This window comes from Elgaria multicarinata, chromosome 8 (genome assembly GCF_023053635.1).
Source record: "Elgaria multicarinata webbii isolate HBS135686 ecotype San Diego chromosome 8, rElgMul1.1.pri, whole genome shotgun sequence".
In the NCBI taxonomy this organism is placed as follows: Eukaryota; Metazoa; Chordata; class Lepidosauria; order Squamata; family Anguidae; genus Elgaria; species Elgaria multicarinata.
Genome location: NC_086178.1, coordinates 51,264,310 through 51,276,313, shown reverse-complemented (window position 1 = coordinate 51,276,313; position 12,004 = coordinate 51,264,310). Strand labels below are relative to the sequence as shown.

Below are 12,004 nucleotides of genomic sequence, written 5' to 3'. Positions count from 1 at the left end.
AGAATAGCAGAGTTGGAAGGGGCTTACAAGGCCATTGAGTCCAACCCCCCGCTCAATGCAGGAATCCACCCTAAAGCATCCCTGACAGATGGTTGTCCAGCTGCCTCTTGAATGCCTCTAGTGTGGGAGAGCCCACGACCTCCCTAGGTAACTGGTTCCATTGTCGTACTGCTCTAACAGTCAGGAAGTTTTTCCTGATGTCCAGCTGGACATCAGGAAAATACGAAACCTGAGTTGGGGAACATGTGGCCTTCCAGATGTTGTTGGACTGCAACTCCCACCATCTCTCACCATTGGCTGTGCTTGCTAAGGATAATGGGAGTTGCAATCCAACAACATCTGGAGGGCCATATGTTCCCCATTCCTTTATGAAAGCCTAGCTCATCCTGTTTTAGGATTAAAATGGAACAAAACCAAACTCCCGAGAAATTCTCCTGCCCATCTGCCTTGGAGAGTGTGACACAATTGGCTCCAGCTCACTCTCATACAGGTAACAGCCAAGGCATCCTTAGGGCTACAAGTCAGGGTCAGGGTTAAAGCTCACTAGGCTGGTGTATGTGGTACATGCAGACACTTACAGGAGCAGCACAAGCCTTGCTTCCTGACTCCCAGCAGCATAGTGCGGCAAAAGTTGCAGTAGGCAGGCTTCTTGAAGTGCTTCAGCCTCCAGGCATGCTGCCCATCATCCTTTACATTCTGGAGGGAGAAAAAAGCCCATTAAGACTCAGTCAAAGGCACAGAGTAGAGCCAGAATGCATGGTGTCCAGTTCCGTCTCCTGGAGTAGGTTCACACAAACATGTCTTTCACATGTGTAATGACAGAGTTTATACATTAGTGACATTCCCTTAGTCTTAAGGAGTTGGTAATTTGAGGACTTGCCCTAAAGTCACATGACTTGGGCAGTTCCAAAGGCCTGTAGGTTGCTGCAAAAGAGATTCTTAGAGGCTCCTTCATATAAAGTTGTATTTTAAGTTATTCTAAAAGAACGTAAGAAGAGCCATGCTGGATCAGACCAAGGGTCCATCTAGTCCAGCACTCTGTTCACACAGTGGCCAACCAGCTGTTAACGAGGGACCCACAAAGCAGGACACGGAGCAACAGCTCCCTCCTCCCGCCCATGTTCCCCAGCAACTGGTGCATATAGGCTTACTGCCTATATTCCCCATACCTCTAGCCTGTTTTTGAACCCATGTCAACTGATGTCATCACATGATCATCTTTGTCAAGCTGCTGTCATGGTCATTCTGAAGCTTTCAATACCTTTCTTCAGATACCCTTTTTAACTGTTGATGAACTTAATTGCCCTGTGAACTATCTGTAAACTGGTTGTCTGAATTCACTCATTTAGAGCCTCAATAGCCTACTGACATTTTTGAGGTTGCCACTTAGAAAATGTTTAAGAATGATCCTGTTGATATGCTATAGTTGGGTCTTCACAAATCCTTTAACTGAAAGAAGAAGAAAACAAGAAGATAACCGGCTTTGGCATAGAAAAGAAAGTTCTATTGGCTGGGAGTAAACCCCATTAAACTCAATGGGTCCTACTTCCGCATAGACATCCATAGGATTACAGTGTCATCAATGAGTAATACAACGTCAAGGGAGGGTATTACATCTCATTAAACACACACACACACACACACCATTGTAGGACATCCTATGCACGTTTAAACAGAAAAAGTCCTACAACTCCTAGCCTTCCCTAGCCAGCATGGCTAGCTGGAGAACGCTGGGAGTTGCAGGAGCTTTTTTCTGTTTAAATACGCATCGGATGTGCTCTAAGAGAGCTTTGACTACTGGGCGGTATAGAAATGTAACGTAATGAATGAATGGACTATGAAACTCAATCAATCCCAACTCCTACAAAAACATATCATATTCAAATTATATTAACAAGCAAGAGAAAGATCTTGGAGTCATGGTGAATAATTATCTAAATCATTGGATTAATGTGGTGCAGTCATTAGGGGAAAAAAGCAAATACAAAGCCCCCCCTTCTTGAGTGTCCCATTGGAATTATATTTTTCAGCAACTTGAAGGTAGTATGATAGAGCCATCTTTGTCTGTAGTACACACATCAGTTTTTTCTACTCTCCTACAGTCTGGTCAAACAGGTTTTGCAGGTTTTTTAATAATGCAAAAGCTGTTTCATCAGAGACCATAATGGGACAGCAAAAATGAATGTGTGCATTATGGGCAGTTGGAGCTGTACCATAGTTACTGAAAAAGATATCAACTGCAGGAGTAGGTTCAAATGAGAATAGGGTGAGTAAATAAGACTCCATGAATGCAACTAGAAGGAGGAAACCTAGGAGTCCTTTAGTACAGGTGTGTGTGTGTGTGGTATGATTTCAAATATTACTTTCTGAATGATGGTGGTGGTTGGTATGTGTGGATGCTTCCCAGTAGCAAATCAAATCTCTCACCTCCAACTCATAAAAGCTATTCCTTTGCGTATGTAACAAGATCTGTGTGAAAATGGATTCCTCAAAGTGCTTTTTTTAATGTCATGCACTCCCACATATGTAGCATCTACACTTGCAAAGTACCACTCTGCTTAGCAACTAATTTTTTTTTTACCAAATAGCTGACTTCATACACCCCCTTACAGAGTGAGCAACATATAAACATTTTGTCATGGTGGACTGGTGCCCGGTCTTTCCAAACATTTAAGCTCTTGTCATGACACAGGAGTCCCTACCCCCAGGCTGATAAAACTTTGTCAGACCAAACAAGAGGAAACAAGAGCATCAGGTAATCTCTCCAAACAGAATTGACAAACGAATTGCCTCTAGGCTGCTAAAGCTGGGACTCCTGGATCACAGGATTATAAAGCTGGAGGAAAGTAAAAGTCTCCTGCTCTTGGTGTCCCAGGCATGGTTTCCCCCAGGAAGTGAATTTGGGGTGTGTGTGTGTGTGTGTGTGTGTGTGTGTGAGAGAGAGAGAGAGAGAGAGAGAGAGAGAGAGAGAGAGAGAGAGAGAGAGGGGTGGGTGGGGATTGAACTATCAGGGGGCCAGGAGTGGGAGGAGCGGAGTCTTGAAGGTGGACTCATTTTTAACAAAATTATAAACAGTCCACGATCCAGATAATCTCATTAGGTTTAACGTTAGGTTTATCTTTAGTTTAAATTCTAAATAAATTTGGCTACATTTGCATCCTTCTTGCATTCTTGTTATAATTTTGCACAAGTCAGTTAATGAGCTTCTTGAATGCTGTGCAGATAGCAGAGCGCATTAGTTTTCTTATTTTTAGAAAACTGTTAAAAAGAAAGTTATTGGGGAATCTGGCTTTTGGAGTTGTGGCGCCCTCACATGGTGCTATCTCTGCCAGAAGCTGTATAAAATCTCTTCCTCCTCCTCCTCCTCCTCCTCCTCCTCCTCCTCCTCCTCCTCCTCCTCCTTTTCCTTTTCCTTGCCCTTAGTTTATACTTCTTTTGTGCAACTCCTATTCACCTCAATGAGCTTTGAGCAGGAGATGTGCCTCAACAATTGCACCTATAAACATAGGAAGCTGCTTTATACTGAGTCCATCTAGCTTAGTATTGTCGACACAGACTGTCAGCAGCACTCAAGGGTTTCAGGCAGGAAGTTTTACAGCCCTACCTGGAGATGCTGGGGAATAAACTCCTGCATGCAAAGCCTGTGCTGTACCATTGAGGGATGTGGCTCCTCCCTTCTATATGCACGAATATTTTAAATACAAAGCAGTTACTGCAACTACTACTCCCATTTTGAAGGGTCATAATATTACTAAATATTGTGGGGGGGAATACAAGTAGCATGAGACTGGATTATTACTTTTTAAATCCACCTGGAAAAAGGAGGAGCATCTTTATGAGCTCACGGCATTGCTGGACATGCTTTGAAGATACCGTCTATATTGGCTTATCTTCTCTGAAGTCAGGCCTGCTACTCACTGTTTCCATGCCCAGCAGAACCAGCAGGGGTATGGTGGTCATGCCACCCCGAATCCATTCTTCCAGTGTCACAGTTCCATCATGATCATAGTCTATTTCTTCCATCATCTCTTTCAAGATCTGTAGAAGGCAAAATCCAATTAAAATCCTTATATCCTCCCTCAAGCCAAACTGCACCCTAATTTACTGATAGGGTATACCATGCAAGAGGCCTTGTACTATGGCATGGAGTGTAGCATTGACATAAAGAGTGTGTAAGCCGTGTGTGTGTGTGTGTGTGTGTGTGTTGAACTAGCAGCCAGTCTCAACTGCTTTACCTCCTGTGTCACCAACACTCAGATGATAGTACTCTCTGAGTCAAAGACGACTTCTAGGCAGTTGAAGTCAGCTGTCCCCATAGCCTAAACACTGACTGCTGACTCCAGAAGTCAATTGAGACATACTAGACCTTCTAAAGCCCTTGCATCCAAGTCAGCTGGAGCAATTCATTTCAACCAGTTGCCACAAAGCCTTGCCTTCCAGATAGGACCTGGCCATCAGTTTATCCTGGACTAGTCATCTGCCTATGGCTCTTTTGATCTTCATTTCTTTTCACCAGGACCTCTTGAGCCTGTCTTGAGCTCAGCCAAGACCTGACAGACAATCAGTACCAGGACTAATGCAGAGCTCTAAAACCCCAAACTCTTCTAGCACATACTATCTGCTTATGCGCTCCAAACTAGACAGCATTCTCACTTCTTGCAAAATCCTGATTATCTCCTAAAGGGTGCACCAATGAAAAGACAAATATTCATCTCTTTGCTCTTAATCTTATTTACTTTCCATCCCTTTTGTGACATGATCTTCAGAGCTGAGAAGTTCCTGTTGGGTCCTAAGATTGCTCCATATGCAGATGCATAATTGAAGTGACTAATAATCGTCAGGGATATCTGTGATGCAACATCAGTCATCCTTCTCTCTCAAGGGAGAACAGCAGTTCCTCAAGGGGTTCAGAAAGCCACTCTTGATGAGTTAATTCCGACAGTGCTCAGCAGAAACCAGCATGCAAGGGAAACTCACCGGCCTTAGTTCTGTGGAGTCCCACTCCAAGTATTCTGCTACGTGAACCATCTGATTGATTATACGATCCAGCTCCTGGGTTCAGAAATAAGACCACAAAAGGAAGGAAGAAAAAAATGTTGCTGTGCATACATTTCCAGTAATATATGTGGACATCACAAACATATATGGGCACAAAAAGAGAAATTATCTGATTTTTAAAATGAAGTCTGATTAATGCCTTTTTTGCTTCCTTCCTCTGTGATATAGATATGTGGCTTCAGTTCCTTGTTCTTGGAGGCTGCTAGGAGGCTGCTAGGAACAGGACTGGCATCAAGGGTAGGCATGGTTGGGCACCTGCCGAGGACCCACACTCTAGCAGGGGCCCTCTGATAACAGCCTCCTAGAGTTGCTCCTCCTCTTTATCTTTGTAACCTTCGTGTTCACCACCCTCTTGCTCTGGCCAATATAACGGCAGTGGTGAGATGCCACTGCCTACATGCTTACTGGTTCTCTGCCTGTTAAGCAAGCAAGTGGTGGAAACAGGATGAGGAGGAATAGCAGCTGTTTACAGTGGTGGTGAGAGGGTCACTAAGGGAGTGATGGCCCTTGAGGGTGCCTTGCCTGAGGGCCCCCAGAAACCTGAAACCAACACTGGACCAGCATTATAGTAGGAAGTGCCCCAGGCATTTAAAAGGTGTTTTGTCCTCCCTTTCCTGAGGAGATCATTGCTTTGAGGGATAGCTTACCGAGCTGTCCAGGAGGCCATTGCCATCCGTATCATAAAGGCGGAACATAACTGCAAGAGAACAAAAAACAGCAAAGGTCTGTAATAAATGCAGCCACTCACAGGCACAATGAGTTCATTGATCAGCTTCTCTGCTCTACAGCAGCACTAGCTTCAATATACCCTCCAGTTAACACAACGTCCATCTAATCCAATACTCTGTTCACACAGTGGCCAACCAGCTGTCAGCCAGGGACCAACAACGCAGGACATGGTGCAACAGCACCCTCCCACCCATGTTCCTAAGCAACTGGTGCACACAGGCTTACTGCCTCGGATACTGGAGGAAGCACATAGCCATCAGGGCTAGCAGCCATTGATAGGCTTCTCCTCCAGGAATTTATCCAACCCCCTTTTAAAGCCATCCAAATTGCTGGCCATCACTACATATTCTGGTAGTGAGTTCCATAGTTTAACTATGCAGTATGTGAAGAAGTGCTTCCTTTTATTTGTCCTGGATCTCTCACCAATCAGCTTCATAGGATGATCCTGAGTTCTAATATTATGGGAGAAGGAAAAAATGTCTCCTTATCCACATTCTCCACACCATGCATAATTTTGTACACCTCTACCATGTCTACCCTTAGCTTCCTTCCCCCCCCCACCCCAAACTGAACAACCCCAGCTGTTGTAACCTCTTCTGCCTTGGAGGAGTGCCTGTTTGCCTCATGCTATTGCTAGTATATTTGCAATGAAAGCAAATATTACAAATGCACCTCCATTCCCCAGGACCCTCTCATCCAAGGGAAAGGTTGAATCTGGGTACTTCTCTCTTGGCAAGGCTCGTCCCAGTAAAGAAGCACATCAAATGATATCAAGGCAAAAATATTTGTCCTGGGAAGTCATGCACAGGTATGCACAATGCATCGGCATTGAGTGAAGTCAGGGGTTTTTTTGACTTGAAAAAGAGAGGCCCCACTGAAGAGTTCTATGGAACTCCAAAGCTTGCATGCACTTAAACTCCTTCTTAAACCAACATTTCCCCTATTTTATATGTCCTGGGTTTTTTTTAACATGGTCATCAGTGGACCTAACAGAATTGTCAGCATGGTCAGGGCTGGTATTAACACTTGGGTGGGATCCTTGGGCATCTGCCAGGGCCCAAACACCCCGCAGGGTCCATGGATGAGCCCCCCCTTTTCCTTTCTTTTCCTGGTACAGTACCACAAGCAGTACTGAGTGGTTGGGTCTAGCCACTATTTAATTTTGCCACAACACCCGTGATGTACGCTGGCTCCAATGCATTGTGGGGAATTGAAATGGCAGTTTGACCCAACTGCCCAGTCCTGCTGCACTGCTAGGTAAGACCACAAGGGCCCACTGATGGAGCTGCCACCCCTCCCCTGCCCAGAGTGCACTTTGCCCACGGCCCCCTCAACTTGGAACCAGTCCTGAGCATGGCTAACAGCTGATCCGATGTGCAAAACTAAATACATAAAAACAAGGCATACCAAAAATCAACAAAAGTAATAGCAAAATTACCATGGAAGAATTTGATATTGGCAACATCTATCTGATCCTGTTTTAATGATGGTGTAATCTCAGCTGAAATAGATTTCTTGCTGCTCTCAGTGCTTCAAGTACTAACCCTTTGCTTGTGTTCCTAATGCTACAATTGTGTTCCAAATTCATCTTCTGACCACGATGTTCTCCATACATTATGCATCTTTAATTGCTCCATTGCTCCATATGATGCCAGTTCATTCCCAAAGAAAATATTTATGGAGTAGGCTACTTAGAAGAAACTATCATTAGGGTGACTTTACTTAAGCTTCTTCCAAAATTCTTAAATATCAAGGATTTCATATTGATCAATACAAGCCAAGGGCAGCAGAGGGCACCCTTGTATAGTTTTTGGGAATGTATAACAGGCATAATTTTTTCCTCGGGACTTTGGCTCTGTGGGTTGCACAGGGAAACAAATAGATAACTGTTTGATTCCTCATCATTATAGCACAATTTCTAGCCATTTTCATTCATTCTCCTGACTCTGTTTCAGATCACGACAATCAGCTCAGCCCATAAAGCAACTCAGACTTTATATGCAACACTGGGATCGTGCTGGCAATAAAGGGAGAGATGAGCAACTTTGTCTCAGAAAATAACCCATCTATTGATATTAATAATCCTATTACACTTCTCCAATCTGGTGCCATCTAGATGTTTTAGGCTTCAACTTCCATTAGCCTCAGCCAGCATAGCCAGTGGTAAGGAATGCTGGGAGTTGTAGTCTAAAACATCTGGAGGACACCAGATTGGGGAAGGCTGTGTTATACTTTTGCTAAGCATCCTTTCAACAGGCAAGCTCTGGCTGCCCTTATCAGCTCACCCATTTGCTCAGGGACCTGCCTACATGCCAGAGATGTTTTCTCCAGAGGCCAATTCTCACATCACATTTCCACTCCTGCTATGACATTCTGAAGAGATCTGGTGAACGCATTTGGCTTGAAATGTTATGCCGGAACAGGTGATTCACATTATGATTCCCAAGCTGATGCTGCAAGGAGGACCCTAAAGTGCTCTTCACAGTGATGTCTCATAATTAACCTGCCCTTTGGCTTCTATTTATTAACATAGGTTGGGGTGTAAAACTAGCAATTTCTAATGGTATATGAGTCAGACAGTCTGCTTGGCACAAGGTGTCAGAAGAAGAAATACAGTCACCACAAGCCTTGCAGTTCTGTGAATCAGCTTTTTAAAGAGTTTGCTTTGAAATTGATCAATGTTCCAAAGGAGTCACCTCTCCCTCCCTCTCCCCTCATCTTTACTAGAATTGACATGCTTAAAATGGAGCAATCAGAGATGCATGTACAGGGGGCTGAATTTCCCCCTAAGATTTTTTTTTTTAAGTATTCCTCCAAGTTTAATTTCAAAATCAAATTTGTTTCAATTTGTGTGAAGTTTCAGCTTAACAAAATCGACATACCTCACTGAAATGGATAGGTCAAGAGAACTGCTAGGTCAAAACGTTTAGTACAAGATAGATCATTCTATATTCCAGTTTACATGTCACGGCAGCAAATCGTAGGTTATTTAACCCATGATTTGGAGGGATGTGACTGGTGGTTGTCAGCATGATGTGAAAACTTGGACTGCTTAGTTGTTTTAGAGGCTAAACAACCCAGAAGTCTGGGTTCGCAAATCACATTGACAATCTCCAACCTCACAGTAAATGAAAGCAGGTTGCACAGCATGTGGATCCTGGTAAATTGTGGGATAATTAATCCAAGATTTGCCACAGTTATGAATGAACTGCCTTATGTCAAGGGTATTGAACCTGAATTCCATTTCAGAGAAGCTCTTGGGGTTGGGGGACACTTTCCAGGGGTGGGCGGGGCTGAGGGCAAAAGGGGCGGGGCCAAATACCAAAAATATACTAGTATTCTTTATCTTAAAATGCTTGCTTCTAGGAACTAAGTCTTAGGAGAGGCACTTCAACCTTTTAGAATGGGTGAAAAAACTGCACAATGATTGGTGGTTGGGGGAAAGGAGGCATGGGTTTAATTGTAAACTGCCCAGAGAACCTTGCCTGGTGGGCAGTATAAATATGTAATAAATAATAATAATAATAATAATAATAATAATAATAATAATAATAATAATAATAATGGGGACTCCAGACCTGAGGTTCTGCACTCTTGGTCAACATTGGTCCAGTAGGAAGAAGGAGAAAAGGCCATTTCATAAACATGACTTCCAGCTGAGAGGTCAAAAACCTGATCATCGAACTCTGATCTCACCTAAACAGTTCACTTCAGTGGTGATTCCTCAGGTGTAGGATTCCAGTGAGTGGTAGTTAGGGACTGACCCAGTGCCATTACCCTGCTTCATTCACAGAATTTCACAGAGGGTCCAGGCATGGTTATCTTCCATTTACAACCTTCCCGTGTTTTCCTATCACTTTTTCTTACCACAAAAAAATTGGTTATGGAGGGAGAGACAGAAGATCTGCGCAATACTTTTTGATTGGTATTGCTGGGGAGCCTTCTGTCTGGAAGCAGCCTAAGAGAGAATTTAGGACCAGTAATGGTACACCTAAATAATTTGTCTAATGCCAAAGTATGCCTCCCTCTCTCCCTTCCTTCCTCCCTCCCTCCCTTCCTTCCTCCCTCCCTCCCTCCCTCTGAGTGTGTGCATGCGAGTGTTTTTTCCATGTTTTTCAGGTGCTAAAAGCCAAAGTGATGAATTGTAATTATCCTTTTCACTGTTAGCATTCCATCTACTTTTCCTGTCTAGGACTGATGGAAACAGGATGGAATAATCCAAATTTTCAAATTGTGGTGCTCTAAGAAAAAGAAAAATCTGTTGGAACTTCTCCTTGTGTAGGTGGCAAAACAAAGACCAGGTTGATGTCTCTCAGAGAGACTAGGAGCAGATACAGCGCTCCAATTACACCAGGGGGTGGGGAGGGAAAAGATGGCCTGCCCCCTTACCTTGTATGATGGCCCTGTTAGCTATTGGAGAGGTGGGTAAGAAAATTATTATTATTATTATTATTATTATTATTATTATTATTATTATTATTATTATTGTCTTTCAGGGGCTATAGGGCAGCATGATTTGATTAAAATGACAAGAGAGACAGGGGGTGGGGGCTTGTGGCGTTGAAAATCTGAGCACTGGAAAAGAATTCACAGCCTCAGGTCTGTTTTAAGCTCTCTGAAGGAGGGACCCAAGAAATGCAAAAGGACTATAGTAATCAGACGCATGGGCCAACGGGCCAACTAATACCAAGTGATGTCACATAACCAGTGTATCTGCCCACAAGGCTAAATAATAAACTGGTTATGTGGCATCACTTACTATTATGGCGTGGGGAACCTGGGGCGCCCCAGATTTTGTTGGACCATTGGCCATACAGGCTGGGGCTGGTGGAAGTTAGAGTCCATCAACATCCTAACTCTGCTGTACTGGAAAGGGATGGATGAGACCATTGTCATCTGGTTCATTCACAATATACATACAAAACTGGGCTCTTGCCCTCACTTGCAACTTACAGCCGCTAGTGCTTCCCCTGCAACCATGAACCCATCCATTTCTCCCACCCACCACCACTGCCACCCGTGACCATGGCATCGACAGGCTAGCATATGATGCTCCGGTCACGCACGTTCTTCCTGTCGCCCAAGCACTTACACTCCAGCTTATCCTCAGCCCGTCCCCTTTCCAGCAGTGACAGGTAGCAGACAATGTCCTTCAGGTAGACTACCTGAGCCAGTGGGACTGGCGGGTGTGGACTGGCTGTTTTCAGGGAGATGTGGCTCTTTCGGAGGTTGAACGGTAATTTCTTCTCCAAGCTTCTGGAGCCTAAAAAGGGAGACAGGAATGTTTACATGTGTTTTAGAGCTACTACACAGATACTGTGCCATGGAGTCAGGGAGCAATCATTTGAAACTACCCCCCACCCCAAGGCCTTATTCAGCTTGGCTTCATCCTGCCAGCGGCACAAGAGGCTCAGGAAGGGTTGATAGACTTTCACCATCAGCCCAATCTTACGAGTCTGTCTTATTCGTAGCCATACAAACTGATGTGGGCTGCAATGGCCTAGCCCTGGGAAGTTGGCCAGCGCAATCCTCCCACTGGGGGAAAAAAGCTTCCATCTGGCTCCTTGCTTCCAGGAAATCTGTGCACAGAACTGCACTAACTTTCATCACTCTCTAGTGGCTGAATATAATGAGGCCATCCATCTTCCTGCTCTGGCCAGAGCTATGTATGTACAGACATCGAAATGAATTCCAAGGAGTTGCACTAATGCGCCTCTTTTTTAATCTTTTTCAGGTGGGGGCGGAGAATTGTTGTTGTTGTTGTTGTTGTTGTTGTTGTTGTTGCTGCTGCTATTTTACTCAGTTTGTGTTTTTTATTACTGTTGGGTCATGGTTTCATGGTGTTTTATGTCCTATTTTATCTTATGCCTTAGTTGATTATATATGTTTGTTTGTGTGTGTATTATTTTTTTATCTGCCCAATTATAGATGTTCGCTGGCAGATTACAGCCAGTTAAAAGAATACAGTACAAAACAAATACAACGTATGTGCGTGTGCACACCATCGCACAGCAGTAGGGCTAACGATGGGAGTATGGTGTGCATGGGATGTGCACCACCCTACAATTAACAGCCAACCACAGCTCCTTATAATGTCTCAACCATTAAGAATCCCTTCACTTAATGTCCCAGATAACTAAACACCAAACCTACAACTTTCTATCTTCCCATCCAATGTTGTCAGTGCAGGTACAAAGGGTTAGAATATACATCAGGT

At 44.0% G+C, this 12,004-nt stretch overlaps 1 protein-coding gene across 1 annotated transcript in view; it reads right to left on the bottom strand.

Moving 5' to 3' along the window:
- The window catches only part of DGKG (diacylglycerol kinase gamma), a 134,742-nt gene that overhangs the window by 69,168 nt on the left and 53,570 nt on the right, over nucleotides 1-12,004 (bottom strand). Inside the window, exons 8-12 of the mRNA XM_063132328.1 lie at nucleotides 10,880-11,050; nucleotides 5,706-5,755; nucleotides 4,978-5,052; nucleotides 3,919-4,038; nucleotides 579-696 (exon numbers count right to left, since the gene is read on the bottom strand). Of these exons, the coding sequence (XP_062988398.1) occupies nucleotides 579-696; nucleotides 3,919-4,038; nucleotides 4,978-5,052; nucleotides 5,706-5,755; nucleotides 10,880-11,050 (534 nt within the window). The remainder of the gene's footprint in view (nucleotides 1-578; nucleotides 697-3,918; nucleotides 4,039-4,977; nucleotides 5,053-5,705; nucleotides 5,756-10,879; nucleotides 11,051-12,004) is intronic.